Raw genomic sequence first — 18,545 nt, forward strand, 5'->3', positions numbered from 1 at the left:
TAATGCTTTCCAATAGTTCAACTAAGCTAAAATTGTTTTGTTGATGATTTTCATTTGTACTCAGTGTCTGAGGCTTCTCGCTTAATTGTCCAACAATAATCAGCCAGCATTGATGGATTCCAGTTGCCCTGATTCTGTTCCTCCATGACTGCAATGTCCTGGTGAAACCTTTCACCATGCTTGTCACTGACCGTGCCAAGATTTGCAGGGAAGAAGTCTAAATGGGAAGGCAGAAAATGAATCTTTAGTGAAATGTTGCACTTCATGGTTTTGCATGTTTGAAGCATGATGTCAACCAGCTGCACATAGTTTGGTGCTCTGTAGTTGCCAGGAAAATTTTCAACGATGACTTTGAATGCCTTCTATGTGATTTTCTCTGGTACCACTAGAAGCTCTTCGAATTGCCTGTCTTTGATAACCTGTTTGATTTGTGGACCAACAAAAGTGCCTTCCTTAATCCTGGCATCAGTTATTCTGGCAAACTTCTGTCTTAAATATCAAAATCCTTCACAGAAATGTTTTGCCTTTCTAAAGCCTGTCCTGCCATGCAGCAGCCACCCTAATAAGCATGCCTGGACAAGACAGAAAACTTCGGCTTACTTAGTGGGTAAAAATTTAATTAACTTGAATTATGAATTGAAATAATAAATATAGGTGATTTTAAAAAAAGCATGGTGGGTAATAGGGAAAATTCAAGGTGATTTTCATGATCAGCACCTCAAAATCCATAAGATACACCCAAAAGTATTCAGGAAGCAGAATCTTTGTTTCCAGAGTTACTAAATCATCAAGTGTATCAATAACGTTTGAAACTGACAAATAGAAAGTATAAATGTAACCTTTTAAATCCCAAAGAGCAAGATATTGTTTATTGGTAAAAACATGCAAGTTCAAATTAAGAGATTTATTACTTCATGCATTCCTGTTAGCAAACAAATGAGTAATTATGAAAAATTAATTATTTATACAAAATAATAATATATTAGAGAAAAAAGATCACCTGGTTCACTAATGTTTTTCCACAAAAGGATTCTACCATCCTTGCTATTTTTTTACAGACCTCTGATATGATCCAGCTGACGATCCAGTTCTGGAGATAGATAGGAGCAGACAATAAATACCAGGTTCAGATTTTATGTTTTAATAATATGAATTTCACAAATACAAAAATCAGGAACCAACTGCATAAGACAGATTCTGTATCTTTTTAAACCTAACAGAAGAAGCCATATTGGTTTCCAAGATGGCTGTCTGAGATCATAGAAGCAAACTTGAAAAAAACATAAAAGTGTTTACTTGAATGGACAACTACATCCAAACCCTATAATATCTAAATTTAGATAATCCCTATTGTATTGACAATGACAATTCAAGTCTAATTCTGTCTGTTTAATTTGCTTCTGAGTTCCTTTCTTTGTTATAGACCATAATTCATCTATCCCATTGAAAACATTTAAAATGCTAATTTAATATGTTTTTCACTAGGAAGAGGAGCAATTCGATGTACTTCCTGCTTTGCGGGCTTCACGATGGTTGGAAGTATTTGCAGTTCTCAATGTTTTGCTGGGGAATACTTGGTCGCAGAGGTACTTACTGTGGCGAGTTTACATTGTTTCTTTTCTAAAATTGTAGCTGCAAAATCTTTTCCTAGAAGTGGGTTTACATCTGTATTTTTTTGCATCTGTTTTTATTCATGGGAAGGACACAAAGTCTATAGAAGTGAGGCAAAACAGCAGTGAGATTGTGGACAGTATACAGGTTACAAAGGAGGAGGTGCTTGCTACCTTAAGGCAAAGCAAAGTGAAAAGCAGAGCCTGACAAGGTGTTTTCTAATCTCTTGTGGGAGGTTAGTGCAGAAAATGTAAGGGCTCTAGCAAAGGTATTTAAAGTGTCCTTAGCCATGGTGATTGTAGGAGAGATAATTCTATTCCATTGTTTAAGAAAGGGTCTAAGAATAAGCTGGGAAATTATAGGCTGGTGATTCTAACATCAGTAGTGGGTAAGTAATTGGAAGGAATACTAAGAGATAGGATATATAACTTTTTAGATAGAGGGGTACTGAATAGGGACAGTCATTATGGCTTTGTGCATGGTAGGTGGTGTCTAACCAATTTTATAGAGTTTTTTGAGGAAAGTTGATAAAGAAAAGGCAGTGGATGTTGTCTATATGGACCTTAGCAAAGCCTTTAACAAGATCCTGCATAGGAGATTGGTCAAAAAAGGTTCAGTTGCTTGGCATTCAGGATTGGGTAGTAAATTGGATTAGACATTGGCTTCGTGGGAGAACCCAGAGAGTGATGGCAGATGATTGCTTCACTGACTGAAGGCCTGTGACTAATGGTGTGCCATAGGAGTCAGTGCTGGGACTATTGTTGTTTGTCATCTATATTGATGACCTTGATGATAATGTGGTATATCATATCAGCAATTTTGCAAATGGTACCAAAACTGAGGTACAGTTGACAGGGAGGAAGGCTATTAAAGCTTGCAGCAGGAAAAATGGGCTGAAAATGTTAGGTGGAATTTAAAGCAGGCAAGTGTGAGGTGTTGCACTTTGGAAGGACAATCTCGGGTAGGACTCATATGATGAGCAGTAGGGCACTGAGGAGTGTGATAGAACAGAAGGATCTGGAAATACATAATTCCTTGAAAGTGGTGTCACAGGTAGACAGCATCATAAAGAGTGCTTTTGGCACATTGGCCTTCACGAATCAAAGTACTGAGTACAGGAGTTGAGATGTTATGCAGTTGTATAAGACATTGGTGAGGCCTAATTTGGAGTATTCTGTGTAGTTCTGGTACCTACCTACAAGAAAGATACTTAAAACAATTGAAAGGGTACCAAGAAAATGTACAAGTATGTTGCCAGGACTTGAGGACCTGAGTTATAGGGAAAGGTTGAATAGTTAAAGCTTTATTCCCTAGAGCATAGGAGAATGAAGGGAGATTTGATGGAGATATGAGGGGCAAGCAGGCTTTTTCCACTAAGGTCGAGTTAGACTAGAACTAGAGATCATGGGTTAAGTGTGAAAGGTGAAATATTTAGATAGATAGATAGACAGATATACTTTATTGATCCCGAGGGAAATTAGGTTTTGTTACAGTTGCACCAACCAAGAACAGAGTACAAACATAGCAATACAAAACCACAAACAATCAAATAATAATAATATGTAAACCATGTCAGACGGAAATAAGTCCAGGACCAGCCCATTGGCCCAGTGTGTCCGACCCTCCAAGGGAGGAGTTGTAAAGTTTGATGGCCACAGGCAGGAATGACTTCCCATGATGCTCAGTGCTGCATCCTGGTGGAATGAGTCCTGTGCCCAATGGTGTAAATGATGTTACACGCCGACGTCGGGTTGGCAGAGGGAGAAATATACACAACAACCACAATTGCATGTGAGATTTCTCTTGGCAAACATTTAAGTGGAAAATGAGGGGGAACTTTTTTACTCAGAGGATGGTGAGAGATTGGAACGAACTGCCAGCAGAAGTGGTGGATGCAGGTTCAATATTAACATTTAAGAGAAATTTGGATAGATACGTGGTTGGTATAGGGGGCTAAGGTCTGGGTGAAGGCCGATGGGACTATGGAGATTAATAGTTTGGCATGGACTAGATGGAGCAAAGGGTCTGTTTCTCTGCTGTAGTGTTCTATAATTATGACTACTGTGAAGTTCTGAGTACACTTTTGAACTTTCATGGTATTCAAACTGGCGCAGAGGTCAAATCTAGTCCAAACGTCCATCCCTAATTGGAGATTGTATCAAATATGAGCTCAAGAAACGATATATTCACATTCAAGAACTGGTAAACGGGGATGCTGAAAGTTATTGTTTTAGTATTGCAGACTATTTTAGCCATCAATTTCCCCAGCTTTTGTGTGCTACAAACCATCTACTGGAGTAACCTAGTAGTCAGGCAGAATCTGTGAGGGGAAAACATCTGTAGTGGGACTGAAGGTGGAGAGGGAAGATAGCTAGTATAAAAGTTGAGTAGTGAGTCTGGGCTAGTAGGGGACTGGCAGACTTGAGGTGCAGTCAAAGGTGATGGGCAGATGGAGCCAGCTAGGGGGCAGAGTTGGCAGACAGTGGTAAGTGTATGTTAGATGGAGGCAGACTAAAAACAGGGGGCGAGGTTGAAGGTGGTGACAGAGTACCTAGGGGGATGGGAAGATAAAAGCAACCAGTTTTGGAATCTGATGAGTAAGGAAAGTGATTACAGAAAGATAAATGGCAGAGGTAATCAAAGCCAGGTAGGAAAAAGATCCATTGTGTAAAATGTGTTAAGCAGTGGATGGAAAGAGGGAAGTATGGGACAAAATGAGTGATGCGTAGCTGGAGTTTAATATTTAACTATCCTTCATATTCTTTACTTTGTTTATTATTATTATGATATTCTACCACTGATAGTTGTCATGTGCCTCTTATTTTAAATATACACCATGTTTTTATCCTTGAAATCTTTGCTTAATCAGAAATTCACTAACTGAATGTCCTAATTGAAATGTGTAACCAGATGGTCTTCATCTTATTGTTAAATATCTTACACTGCTAATTTCTCCTATCTATCATTTTCTTCCTGAACGATTGATTTTACTCCATAAAATTAAAAGGGACTAATTTCCTCTTCAAAATAAAAATTCCCTTTACCTATCATTTTGAATGTCATGATTTCCCAAGCATCACTGTGGTCTTGTTGTGTCACAACTGTAACTTATGGTTATTGTTTAAGAACTTCCCTTCAAGTTTTGTCCATAAATGTATTATTTATAATGTTGAAGATTGATGAAGCAACTTAAGCATGGAATTTCTTTGAAATTGGGCATAAGATAATGCTGTTTATTTCTTATCCAAGGGCAATAGTACTAATATTTGCACTTTCAATGCTATCCCAGGCTATAATCAGTTAACTCAAGACTGGACCCTGGAGACCCCTGTCTTTCGGTCCCAATTGACACACATTCCACAATACATATACTGTCAGTTTCTTTATGTCTATATATAATCCAAGACAAAGAACAGTATATGTGACTGCCATACAACTCTTGAACAGTATGATAGCTACCACTCAAAGATACCAAAATAGAAGCATTCTTGTGCTACTATTTTATTCCATAGTTACTGAGATAATAATACTTCAAAGTGAGAATTAACATTATTTTCTGAAATTGTCTGAATAGTTTAAACATTTTCAGTGATAAGTAATTATTCTATTCAAATAATGTTATGGTCCATGCCTGTGAATTTTGAAATACAATTGAAACTGAATTTAATTTGTAATTTGGCAAATTCTTCCTTTTTGAGTGCTTACAAGTAAATTTCACCGTAATTTTAATTAAGCTATAAAAATGCTTTAATTTTTTATCATTTTACCACAAATTTAGCCTCTTACAGTAAATATATTTTCATACAATGTGTTAAGAGTCCATATTTCAAACCACGTAAATGAGCAAGGATTACTGATGCCTGTAAACTATAAACCTTGTGCTGAGTTTCAGATATGTATGTATGACGATATGAAAAATTAAAGATTGTCAAAGCTTGTTTACATGATAAATAATTTAAATGCTTGATCTTTATGCTTTTTACCATTCCTATTATTAGGATCCAGTAATATGTGAACAGTGCAGTAATACTTGTCTGGAATGTAAAGGGCCAGGACCTTTCAACTGCACAGATTGCAGTCCAAGACTCTTGCTGAATCTTGAGGATGGCAACTGTTTAAAGTGCTGCACAGATGCTTTGCCAGAAGCTGAAGATTGCTGTGATTGTGAAATGAGATTTGGTAAGACTGTTAGTGTGAAAACATTTAATTTACAATTTCTTATCAGCTAAAGCAAAAAGATCATATTTTGGACTGTATGAATTAGCATCCATTAAAACATTAAATAATTTTTTCACATTTTTATTGTAATTTTTGTGTGACTTTCTTTTGAGAAACTTATTGCATTATATCTTATTGCACGTTCTTAGGTTTTTATTGGCTTAGATCGTAAAACTAACACAGGATGCAAGAACATGCTTTGGCCTGTATTCATAATCCCAGATTTTTAATTATGAACTTAGAGATATAAGAATTACTAACTGTGCTACAATGTTTCCGATTATTCTGGATATTCTGGATGTGTGAGTGATCATCATAAATTGCTGCATTTTGCCTCAATAACATAGCAGGACATTGATAGATCCCCTCTTGAGTCAGCATAATATTGTTCCACTCACATTCCACGTGAAAAGTCGGCATCTATAGCTGGAGCTTTTATCTTGTAGTGTTAATCAGGAAGAGTGGGTTGGGAATCAGATTCAATTTGATATTCTTATAATCGGAGCCTGGCATTTGATTGCACTCCTTTTGTGATTTTGATGATTTGGTTCCATGCCTTAGCTGACTTAGCATCAATCTTGTTGAAGATAGATCCTCGTTCTCTCAGATATTATTTGCAGATAGCCAAAACTATTGTATTAAGGATTGTTCCAGTGAGCTGAAGAACAAATCCTTAATGTTTTCAAAACTGTTCATCATTCCTAAAATACATCTGATTGAAAATACTTATAAGTCTGCTTCAGTTCATAATTTTTAAAACTTCCTTCGGATTAATTGAATTTAGATTGTAACAGTTATTGCAGATGTGTTATATCAAAAATCTTACTTTTCTTTCTTTTTAAAATTACAGATGAATGTGTTTTAAGGAGAGTAGCTCTGGCTCCGGACATCAAGATAGGAAGCAAATTTACCTTATTTGCCATCGTTTCTGTTCTGCTCATTTTAATTATTGGTATTGGTATATTTCTTTTTTTGAAGTCACGTTCAAAAGCAAAGCACCCTCACAAAGCTGGTTATGAAAAATTGTCCAATCCAGCCAAATCCATTCCAGTTTATAATGCTTGCAGGGACAGTATTAGTTTTCAAGATAATCGAGAAATTGACTACATGGATCATCAGGAAGAAATGCATGATGAAGATGATGATGATGATGATATTGTCTACATGGGGCAAGATGGCACTGTTTACCGTAAATTTAAGTATGGTTTGTTAGATGATGATGAAGACGAACTAGAGTATGATGATGAAAGCTATTCCTTTAGGTAAAGGAAAGCTAATTTCATTTTTGTTTCTCAGTACTTTCTAAAAGAAGTTCTGTATTTACTCCAGTTACATAACATATCACCAATTTAAAATACTGAAAAGGGAATTCTGTGAGTGCGATCATTGCTCACCTATTCTCAACTTATGCAAACAGCCACCCAGGGAGTTGTGATTGAAGTCTGTGAGCCTCAATCATTTTCAAGTAATTATATTTCTGTTATGGGCTTTGTACGTCTCATAATTTTTAAATTGTATTATGTTGATAAGATTGAATTTCGTACATTAACAGCAATTATTCTTACAATTATAGTGCTTCAGTGCAATGACTTAAACAATGAATCTTCTCAGATTCCAAAACTCCTGTTACATTTCTGGGCCCTATGTTAAAAGATGCAACAAACCATTGTTTCTCCAGTCAGTGTACCGACTTCTGAAATTCTGTGATATAAGGCACCTAATTTACTGATAGGATTCATAAACAAAAACAATGTTCTTCAATACATATTTTTCCCCAAAAATGCCCATCAGCTATTTAGATTTCCAATTTCTATAGAAAGTTTACATATTATAATGATCCATAGCTGGTTATTATGCAATAGAACTTCCAATATCTGGACAAATTGAATTTAAGAATGTTTCCCATAGCCTTGAACTGACTTTTATTCTATGGCATCAATATATCAGTTTTTGGTTATCCTTTTTAAATTAAGGAATGAATTTACAGACAATTATGATACACAGTAATAATGAATATACTACATCTTTGAAGTTTTATTCAATGTACTATTAGTAATCCTTTTCCATATGTATTACCACAAAATACTACTTTAAGGAATATTCAAAAATAATATTTTGTCTTTTCTATGAGGCATAAGGAAGTTAATTTCATAATACAGATTTTTCTTTTTTTTTTGGTGGGGGTGTATTTCTCGCTCAGTTCTTGAAATCTAATTGTAGTTGCAACTTCAGCAATCTTTTACTAATGCAAGAGTAAGGATTTTTGGTGGTTTAAGGTTCAACTATTGTTTAACTACATAAATAATGTAATGCAAAACCATTGGCAAAACTTTGCCCACACAACAGTCAAAGCATTCTATGAAGCCAAGTGCACCATGAAGTGTTGGTGTATTTATGTGTATCAATGCTCTTGCTCTCATAGAACTGGAAATATAATTTGCATTACCTCTAGAGTTCATTAGGACTGAACCTAGAATCCTTCATTCATTTGCAAACTAGAACATTGAAGATGTGATACATTTTAAAGACTATTAATTTTTAATTAACAATGATTTGCTGCTGCTACATTAAGACAGGAGTAAGATGCCCCTCTTAGACTGTAATTTGTGGAAAACACATGCAAAATGCTGGAGGAAATCAGCAGTCCAGGCAGCATCTATGGAAAAGTAAACAGTCGACATTTCAGGCGGAGAAGAATGATGTTGGCCCGAAACGTCAACGCTTTACTCTTCTCCATTGATGCTGTCTGATCCAAGTTCCTGCAGCATTTCACGTGTTGATTTGGATCTCCAGCATCCGTGGATTTTCTAGAATTTGTGGAAAAGTTTGTGTTGAAGAGGATATATTAAAATATTACTTGCTAGCAATATACTCATGTTCATAACAGATTATAGTAACCCCAGCAGACAGCAAGAACTGAAGTTTCATGAAGCCAAATCTGATCACAATAGTAACATAAATGGTAATAATGTTATTGCATTTTTTCATCTCCTTTGGTATCAAGTAATTTGCTGAGGAACAATCAAATGATGCAAAACGATATCAGTGGCAGATTTGCAGTTTTACTGAATTTTATATAGCATAATGGCAAAGATTAAAGAATAGAACAAAAGTCTATTAAAAAAATTGAAATTAACAATATAAAATGTGAGATTGATGGATACTGTAGAATTCTAGTATCAAGGAAACTTCTACTGAGATAACAAGGTATTTTCTACCCCAAAACTTTTTGCTTCCATGATTGTTTCTAATACAGTTGCCTAACTTGGAATTTACTTTTTGAATTTATCTACAACAAATATTAATACTTGCTGAAATTTTGGAGTTTTTCATAATCCTAGAGGACAATGCATTTTTTTTAAATTAATGTAGCATTATGAACAAAATATTGGAAACACTCAACATTGTTTCTATTGAAGATTTCCTGCATTGCAGGTATTTTTGCTCTATTCTAAAGCATGATTATTCAGACATGATATATTAGAAACTTATTCATTCATTTTAGTTTTCCATGATGTTTTGTGTTGTTGGCAAATTGTTAATCGGGGAGAATATTTATTTGATTATGTTTCTTATTAAATATTTCTTTACTTTCATATTGAACTGAATCATGTAGATATCATGAGCCTTACACCCTAACTGGTGAGGAATGAAGTCTGTGCCGATTTAAAAAAAATAGACTATTTCATGTGGTCATAGGGAACTTGCCAACGAAAGGCAGTTGAATTTATTTAAATTAAAGTTATGCATTTAATGGCCAGTTCACTATGGTGTGTGAAAAGACTTCAGTTGAACAAAGGCCTGTGATTTACTTTTTATAAAGGTCTGTGATTTGCCAGTTGTTGAACAGAAAACAAATGTACCAGTTTAGAATAGTATAAATGAATGTAATAATTTTATTACTGGGGGTATTTTTCATAATTTGGTTGTGTATTTACAGTAAACTTAAAACAAATTTCAAAATTATGAAATCAAGGTGATTTTAAATGGACAATGTTTTTGCTTTAAATTATACTATTACATATTTCTACCACTCAGGGTGTAAAAGTTTTCTTACATGTCACTGAATTTTCATTTGTTTGCTTATAATCTTACTGATGTGATGACACTATGTTCTTAGTGAAGACAATAAAGAATACTTGTACAGCTTGACTGGAAGTTTCAATCAGATTAAAAAAAAACTATTTAATTTGCTTCCTAAATCTGGCCTTGACCAATGGTTAATGGTTCCCATAAAACTTCTACAAAGACTGGAAAAGTCAAAGCAAATATTTTAAGCAAGTCCTGCCTTTAGACAATGCAACTTTGCCAGTTACTCCAAATCTAAATTACTTTAATTTTAAAATAGACACGTCAAGCATTTAAAATTACAGTTCAAACCACTTAATAGGATACCAATGGCCAGAAGAAAATGAATTTACATGCATCACTCACAACACGCTAGAGGAATTCAGCAGGTCGGGCAGCATCCGTGGAAATAATGAGTTGACGTTTCGGGCCGGAACCCTTTGTCAGGAGAGGGAAGGGGCAGAGACCCTATAAAGAAGGCGGGGGACTACATTGGTGCTGCTTCCTGCACCTATGCTGATCTCGTCAATTTCGTCGGCTTTACTTCAAACTTCCACCCAGCCCTCAAATTCACTTGGTCTATCTCGACACTTCTCTCCCCTTTCTCGATCTCCGTCTCTGGAGACAGACTGTCCACTGATATCTTCTACAAGCCCACTGACTCTCATAACTACCTCGACTATACCTCTTCCCACCCTGACATATGCAAAAATGCCATTCCGTATTCCCAATTCCTCCGTCTCCACCGCATCTGCTTCCAGGATGAGGCTTTCCGTTCCAGGACTTCTCAAATGTCCTCTTTCTTTAAGGATTGTGGTTTCCCTTCTACCGTTGTCAATGATGCCCTCACCCACATCTCCTCCATTTCCCGCACTTCGGCTCTCACCCCATCCTCCCGCCACCACAACAGGGACAGAGTTCCCCTTGTCCTCACCTACCACCCCACCGGCCCCCGGATCTAGCACATTATCCTCCACAACTTCCGCCACCTTCAACAGGATCCCACCACTAAGCACATCTTTCCCTCTCCACCCCTCTCTGCTGTCTGTAGGGATCGGTCCCTCCCCACAGATCTCCCACCCAGCACTTATCCCTGTAAAGGTAAGTGCTACACCTGTCCCTACACCACCTCTCTTGCCACCATTCAGGGCCTCAAATAATCCTTCCAGGTGAGGCAACACTTCACTTGTGAGTCTGTTGGGGTCATCTAGTGCATCCGGTGCGGCCTCCTCTACATCGGTGAAACCCGACACAGATTGGGGGACCGCTTCGTCGAGCACCTCCGCTCCGTCCGCCACAACAGACAGGATCTCCCGATAGCCACCCACTTCAACTCTGCTTCCCATTACCATTCAGATATGTCCATACATGACCTCCTCTACTGCCATGATGAGGCTAAACTCAGGTTGGAGGAGGAACACTTCATATACCATCTAGGTAGTCTCCAGCCCCTTGGTAGGAACATAGAATTCTCCAACTTTGCTAATTCCCTCCCCCTCCCTTCTTCTATCCCTATTTCACTCTGCCCCCTTCCCCAGCTGCCTATCACCTCCCTCATGGTTCCGCCTCCTTCTTCTACCCATTGTGTTTTCCCCTACTCCTTCTTCACCTTTCCTGCATATCACCTCCCTGCCTCCCCTCCCCCACCCCTTTATCTTTCCCCTTACTGGTTTTTCACCTGGCACCTACCAGCCTTCTCCTTCCCTCCTTCCCACCCTCCCCCCACCTTCTTTATAGGGCCTCTGCCCCTTCCCTCTTCAATCCTGATGAAGGGTTCCGGCCCAAAACGTTGACTCATCGTTTCCACAGATGCTGCCCGACCTGCTGAGTTCCTCCAGCGCGTTGTGAGTGTTGCTTTGATCCCAGCATCTGCAGATTATTTTGTGTTTGGAATTTACATGCATAATGTTTTTGCCTTAATTAACTAATTTAAACACTGTTCAAAATCACACAGCATTAGTTCCATCTCTGCAACCATCATCCATACTAAACCTTCCAGTTCTCTGCATTCTGTTTTCTTGCATATTCAATTGATTTGCTTCATTCCAAATTAAGTGACTGATCATGTAGTCCGTTATCAAATATACTAAGATTACACTAGATACTGCGGATACTGGAACCTGGAGGGGAAAAAAAAACTGCTGGAAGAACTCAACAGGTCAGCCAGCAGCTGTGGAGACAGTGAGATAATATATTTAATATCTTGTTTCACTTGCAGCAACTAGAACGAATAGCAAGTGCCAGAACCTTGAACTTCAATCCTAAGCTTTGGCATGTCAGAATGTGCAAACTGCTTTCATCATCAAAGCAGTGAGGAGGGAAGAACTCAGAACACCAGCTGTCCAGAATAACACACAAAATGCTGCAAAAACTCAGCAAGTCAGGCAGCACCTATGGAAATGACTAAACACCTAAAAGCTTCAAAATTTTATGTTACTATATGCAACCCTTGCAGACATATTCAATAAATCCAATAACCCCATACAGAATCAATAAAAGACTGCACCATTGGGGTGGACAACACTGTGCTAGAAGACAAACTGCGCAAATACAAAAAAAGAGAAAAAAAAAGCAATAAATCAAGAGCACAAGATGAAGAATCCTTGAAAGTAAGTCCACAAGTTCCATAGATTGTGGGAACATTTCAGTGAAGGGCAAGTGAAGTTGAATAAAGTTATCCCTTCTGGTTCAAGAGTCTGATAGTGTAGGGGAATAACTGTTCTTGAAGCTGGTGATAATATGCACAAGCCAAATGTTCATAAAGAAACAAATGCTAGATATATTAATTGGGGCATACAGCTGTGTACAGAGAATTAAAGAGTCTTTTAGACTGATGGCTTTTCAGAAAACCAAGAAAAAGTTAGGACAACAAGAAGGCGTTGGATAGGATAAAGGAAACTAAGGAGGGAAAAAACAACTGATGGGGCAGAGACCAATTTGGGTGGAATGACATATTAAGTGGTAGTAGAAGCAGAAAGGATACTAAGATATGTTCACTACAGCTGATCAGCAGAGGAAATAAAAAAACAAAATCCCAACAGCTTTTGATTTCAAGTTTCTTTTTTTTTTATTGTATTTAGGACATAAATACATTGAGGCTGTGAATGACGTAGTTTTCTAAAAATTAAGAACTTTAACAATTTTAAGAAAATTAACTAACCACTTTCACTCCAGAAACTAAAATAGTTAAGATAAATACTTCATATCATATTTTAAAAAAAAGAACAAAATCTTATATTCCATACATTGAGTTCTATTTAATATCAAAAGAAATAAATGCCCCTCTTTGGTCTTAAATTTTAAATAAGTGGCATATGACAATGAATTTTCCACTGGGTGTCCCCAGAGTGTTTCTCACCACCCCCACCTCCAAATATTCCATACAATACATATTCAGGACAAAGAATAAATAGTAACATTCAACAATGCAGTCTTCCCTCAGAAATCTATTATATTCAACACAAAAGTTTGAATTAATTTGCATCTGCATAGTTCACACATAAATGCAATAGAGGCCAAGTATGAATATAGACAGCTCAGCTTGTAAATTCAGATTTCATTAAAGGATTTTAGTCTCCCCTGCTATTTTATATTCCAAACAACTCCTTTCCAATTAAAGTAATGCAAAACAAAAAAAGCATAAATGTCTTAATTTACTGGGGACCAATTCCCAGCGTGAATGTAGGAATTCCAAATCTGTTGGGACCTGTGACAATTCCTGCCTTGAGATGGTATAACTTTTCATGACAGCATCAACTCTATAAATAAATGCCTGCATTTAAAAAAGGACCAAAAAACCCCACCAAATCTTTCCTAAACTCCATCTTAAAACTTTCAGTGTTTGAAATGGCACCTGGGGCTGAAGATGATCTTATTTTGTGATGACAGAATTGAAGTGCTTTCTCAATCAAAGCTTAGAGAAAACAGTGTTGGACAGATATGGATACACTTTATTTGTGATTTATTGTTACGGTGCTCAACAGGAAAACTATTCACCATAAATTATCAGTGTTCACAGGCAAGCATCACACACCAAATTTGGAATTAGGAATGGGATATTCTCACAGTTTTTAAAAAAAAAACGAAGTGTGTCCATCTATATCAAACAGAATTGTAACTGAAATAAAATTCTCAATACTTGCCTCAATAGAAAGTGCTGATCTATATTACACTATAAACCGCCAAAAATAATTTAATTATAATCAGGTTTATGGCATTGCCATCCAGCAGCTAAGGAACAGACAAACACAGTAAGCAGATGGTTGACTCATAATGCCTAGATAGTAACTGCTACTATTTCTGAAGGTAACCAGCAGAAATAGTTTTTTTTTTTTTTTTTTTATAAACCTTGTACAGAGCAGTTAATAAAGACAAAATTTACAAGGGTGTTTCTAGTGCTCTTTTTTTGATGTTTGATAAAAACAAAGATCTTAAGATCCTGAAGAAAATAAAGTTGTAATGGGCTACTAGACAGCAGGAGTAGCCTGTATGATTTATCCTGTGCTAGGAAAGTAAAATGACATCAGACAAATTGAGATCTTTATCTACTTCTTTAAAACCCACTGAATATCTAAAACAGTCCTTAAAAAGAAAAACTTCTCAATAGAACATGGCCTTGATCCAACAGTACAGGTGCCATAGTCAGGAGCAACAGAAACCTTGACATTGCTGACTCTTTAGCTAAACAGATCATATTGCTTGGGAATACACAAGTTCCAAATTTAATTCCTACAAATACTTAGTGATATCTCATTTGTCATTGCGATATTTGTGAACAGTTTTGCTGATGACAATCAATTACATCTCCTACTGACCGTAGGCGCATTGAAACTCACAATTATAATACGTGCTGCAAGAGTAAAGAACTTCTCCACAGTCACATTCTAACCTAAGCTAATGAATCTCACTTGGCTAATGTACCAAAGGGCTACCATCATAAATGTGATAATTTTTGGTCTGTGGGGAAATATTAATAAAAACACAAATTTTCAAGTAACAAAAAAATGCTCAGGATATTTTTCTTTCCGCCCCAACAAACATTGAGAAACAATTGTTATTCAAAAGACAATAATAATCATCTTCAACATACTTATTTGACATTCCCCTATAGGAACATACTGAACCCAGTGAAGTACACTTCACTTAAATAAAAATGTATCATAAAGGCACATTACGCAGTCACTCACTTCATCTTCAAGAACTTCCAGCCTTCTATGGTATAATTTTTTTTAAAAAAAGTTGTTATTGACCAAGTAACACAGCAGTCACTTGGATTTCAGTAGTCAAATAAGGTGCAAATGCAAAGCTAGGAAATGTAAGATACCCCCACAATCATACACATACATTTTGCGTAAATTAATCGCATTAAACACGTTCAATTCTGTATGAAATATATCAAATTTGGTCAGAAATTAGCACAGTTAAAGCACTAAATTAAACAATTTCTAAAGCACACATTAAATGATACAAGAAACAAAAAGCAGTTAGTTCCATAAGTTCTCGTTCTGACTTGCTCAATGGCCATTCATCATATCGTTTTGAGTTGCTCTGAAGAAGTTATCATCCTTCATACTTCGGTATTCTGGCAAATCTAGTTTCTCTTTTGCCTCAGATATGTCACTGTAAATGGCTGTGATTAGGGAATCTGAAACAAGGTGTGAAAACAAAATGAATGAAATAATAAAAGCAGCAAAATTTAAAAACAAGTAGCATATGCCTTTAATATTTAAAATCTAAGAATCACACAAAGTTGAAGGTTTTCCAGAGCATTGAATATGTCCAATTTAAATGAAACTTCAGTAACGAAATAACTAATAACTCAAAGACAGAAAATTGTTCAGTTGGTTGCACCAAATGCAGATCACTGAAGACAAGGATGGATTATTGGAGAGTCAGAACAATGCCATGCTAGATGACCCAAACAGCATTGTAATGCCAAGTTTTAAGTGTTCTTAACCTTAATTATCTATTGTGTCCAGTGTGCCCATTCACCTCCGTTCAGTGCCCCAAACAGTTCTTCCAGGTGAGTAAAAAAACACTTCACCTGCAAATCTGCTGATCTATTGTTTCTGGTGCTCCCAATACAGCATTCCCTACATTGTTAAGAGTAGTCGTAAATTGGGGAACTGCTTTGTTGAGCACCTTCTCTCCATCCATCAAAAGCGGTACTTCCTGCTGGCCAAATACTTTAAATTCCAATTCCCATTCCTGTTCTGCCACCTTGGTCCATGACCCCTTTTGTGCTACAATGAGGTCACTCTCAGAGTGGAGGAGAAATAACTTATTTTGTCTGGGTAGCCTCCATCCTGATGGAATGAATAACACTTTCTCCTTTTGGGGTTTAAAAAAATCACTATCCTCCCATCTTCTTCTATTCCACACTCTGGCCTTTTACCTATTCTAGGGAAAGCAGATGCATTGGTCATGATCTTTCAAGAATCACTTGATTCTGGCACGGTTCCAGCATTCTGTCACTCTGATTCTGTCACTCCACTTTTTAAGAAAGGAAATTACAAGCCAGTTAGCCTAATCCTCAGTGGTTGGGAAAATGTTGGAGTCCATTATTAAGGAAGGTGTTTCGGGGTTCCTGGAGACTAATGATGAAAACGAGACAAAGCCAGCATGTTTTCTGTAAAGGGGAATCTTGCCTGACAAATCTGTTAGCGTTCTTCGAGGAAGTTACAAGCAGGGTGGACAAAGGAGAGGCAGTGGCTGTTATTTACTTGGATTTTCAGAAAGCATCTGATAAGGTGTCAAACACGAGGCTGCTTAACAAGATAAAATGCCATGCCATTACAGGAAAGGTACTGGCATGGATAGAGGAATGGCTGACAGGCAGCAAGTAGTAATAGAGGGGGCCTTTTCTGGTTAGCTACTGGTGACTTGTGGTGTTCCTCACAGTATTGGGACCGCTACTTTTCACATTGTTTGTCGATGATTTAGATAATGGAATTGATGGCTTTGTGGCAAAGTTTGCAGATGATATAAAGACAGGTGGAAGGGTAAGTAGTGCCGAGAAAACAATGCAATTGCAGCAGGACTTAAATCAAATTGGAAGAATGGGCTAACAATTGGCAGATGGAATACAGTGTTGGGATTTTTATAATAATGCATTTTAGTAAAAAGAACAAAAGTGCAGACTGTTAACTAAATGGGGAGAAAACTCAAACATCAGAGGTGCAAAGGGACTTAGGAGACTTCGAGCAAGATTCCCAGAAGGTTAATTTAAAGGTTGAGTCTATAGTAAAGGAGGCAAATGCACTGTTGGCATTCATTTCAAGGGGAATAGAATATAAAGACAAGAAGATAATGCTGAAGCTTTATAAGACACTAGTCAGGCCGCATTTGGAATATTGTCTACAGTTTTGGGCCCCTTATCTCAGAAAGGATGTGTTGTCATTGGAGAGAGACAAGAGGAAGTTCATGAGGATGACTCCAGGAATGAATGGGTTAACATATGAAGAGCATTTGACATCTTTGGGCCTGTACTCATTGGAATTTAGAAAAATGCAGGGGAAATCTCACTGAAACTTAAAGAATGTTGTAAAGACTAGATAGGGTGGATGTGGAGAGGATGTTTCCTATGGTGGGGTTATCCAGAACTAGAGGGCACAGCCTCAAGACTGAGGAGCGACCCCTTAGAACAGAGGTCAGGAGGAATTTATTTATTTATTTTTCGCCAGCGCGTATAAATCTGTGGAATGCTCTGACACAGACTGCGGTGGAGGCCAAGTCTGTGCATATATTTAAGACGGAAGTCGAGTTTCCTGATTGGTCAGGGCATCAAAGGATATGGTGAGAAGGCAGGTGTATGGGGTTGAGTAGGATCTAGGATCAGCCATGATGGAATGGCGGAGCAGACTCGATAGGTTGAATGGTCTAATTCCACTCCTATGTCTTGTGGTCTTCTCACCTGCCTATCAACTCCTCCTGGGTCTCCTCCTCCTTCCCTTTCTCTTATGGTCCACTTTCCTCTCCCATCAGATTCCTTCCTCTCCAGCCTTTTACTTATTCTCCCCACCTGGTTCCACCCATCAATTAGCCATCCTTCCACTCCCACCACCTCTATATTTTGGCATCTTCCGCCTTCCTTTCGGTTATGAAGAAGGGTCTTGGCCCCGAAACATTGACTGCTTATTCATTTCCATAGATGCTGCTTGACCTGCTGAGTTCCTCCAGATTTGGATTGCCTGGATCTGCAGAATTTCTTGTGTTTATTTCTTACATGACGTTTGGCACCCTAACCAGCTCAAAGTAGGGGTGGAAGAATTTCTGCAGGAATTACAGAGAACCCCATAGAAATCAGGGGCTAGAAATCAGTCCAAAAGTCCCCCACCCAAGAATTCTAGCAACTGATCTGAATGTAGCAGAGTCCACATGACAGGAGGTCCAGGATATCATCAACAGAGCAAAGTCATCTGTTGCCCTAGGACCAAAAAGTATACCCTGCAAGGTATACAAGAAGTACCCAAAACTTCTCCGGAAGTTGAAGATAATGAGGAAGATTTGAATCAAAGCCTCTCTCCCACCAAGCTGGAAAATGACTGAAGGATGCTTTGTTCCCAAGGAAGAAGATTCCTCTACAATCACCTAGTTTACGACAATCTCTCTCCTTAGTGTGGAGTACAAGACATTCTTCTTGGTGCTTG

General features: G+C 37.5%; 2 protein-coding genes across 3 annotated transcripts in view; one reads left to right on the top strand and one right to left on the bottom strand.

Annotated features, from left to right (window-relative positions):
- The window catches only part of pcsk5b (proprotein convertase subtilisin/kexin type 5b), a 328,288-nt gene extending 320,533 nt beyond the window's left edge, over positions 1-7,755 (top strand). Inside the window, exons 35-37 of the mRNA XM_072281530.1 lie at positions 1,486-1,586; positions 5,610-5,790; positions 6,680-7,755. Coding sequence (XP_072137631.1) covers positions 1,486-1,586; positions 5,610-5,790; positions 6,680-7,095 — 698 coding nt within the window. The 3' untranslated portion in view covers positions 7,096-7,755. The remainder of the gene's footprint in view (positions 1-1,485; positions 1,587-5,609; positions 5,791-6,679) is intronic.
- Positions 7,756-12,939: 5,184 nt separating this feature from the next.
- rfk (riboflavin kinase) overlaps positions 12,940-18,545 on the bottom strand; it is a 29,214-nt gene continuing 23,608 nt past the window's right edge. For both annotated transcript variants that reach the window (XM_072281543.1, XM_072281544.1), the window contains one exon: positions 12,940-15,541. In XM_072281543.1, the coding sequence (XP_072137644.1) occupies positions 15,411-15,541 (131 nt within the window). In that variant the 3' untranslated portion in view covers positions 12,940-15,410. The remainder of the gene's footprint in view (positions 15,542-18,545) is intronic.

Source organism: Mobula birostris, chromosome 17 (genome assembly GCF_030028105.1).
Source record: "Mobula birostris isolate sMobBir1 chromosome 17, sMobBir1.hap1, whole genome shotgun sequence".
Classification (NCBI taxonomy): Eukaryota; Metazoa; Chordata; class Chondrichthyes; order Myliobatiformes; family Myliobatidae; genus Mobula; species Mobula birostris.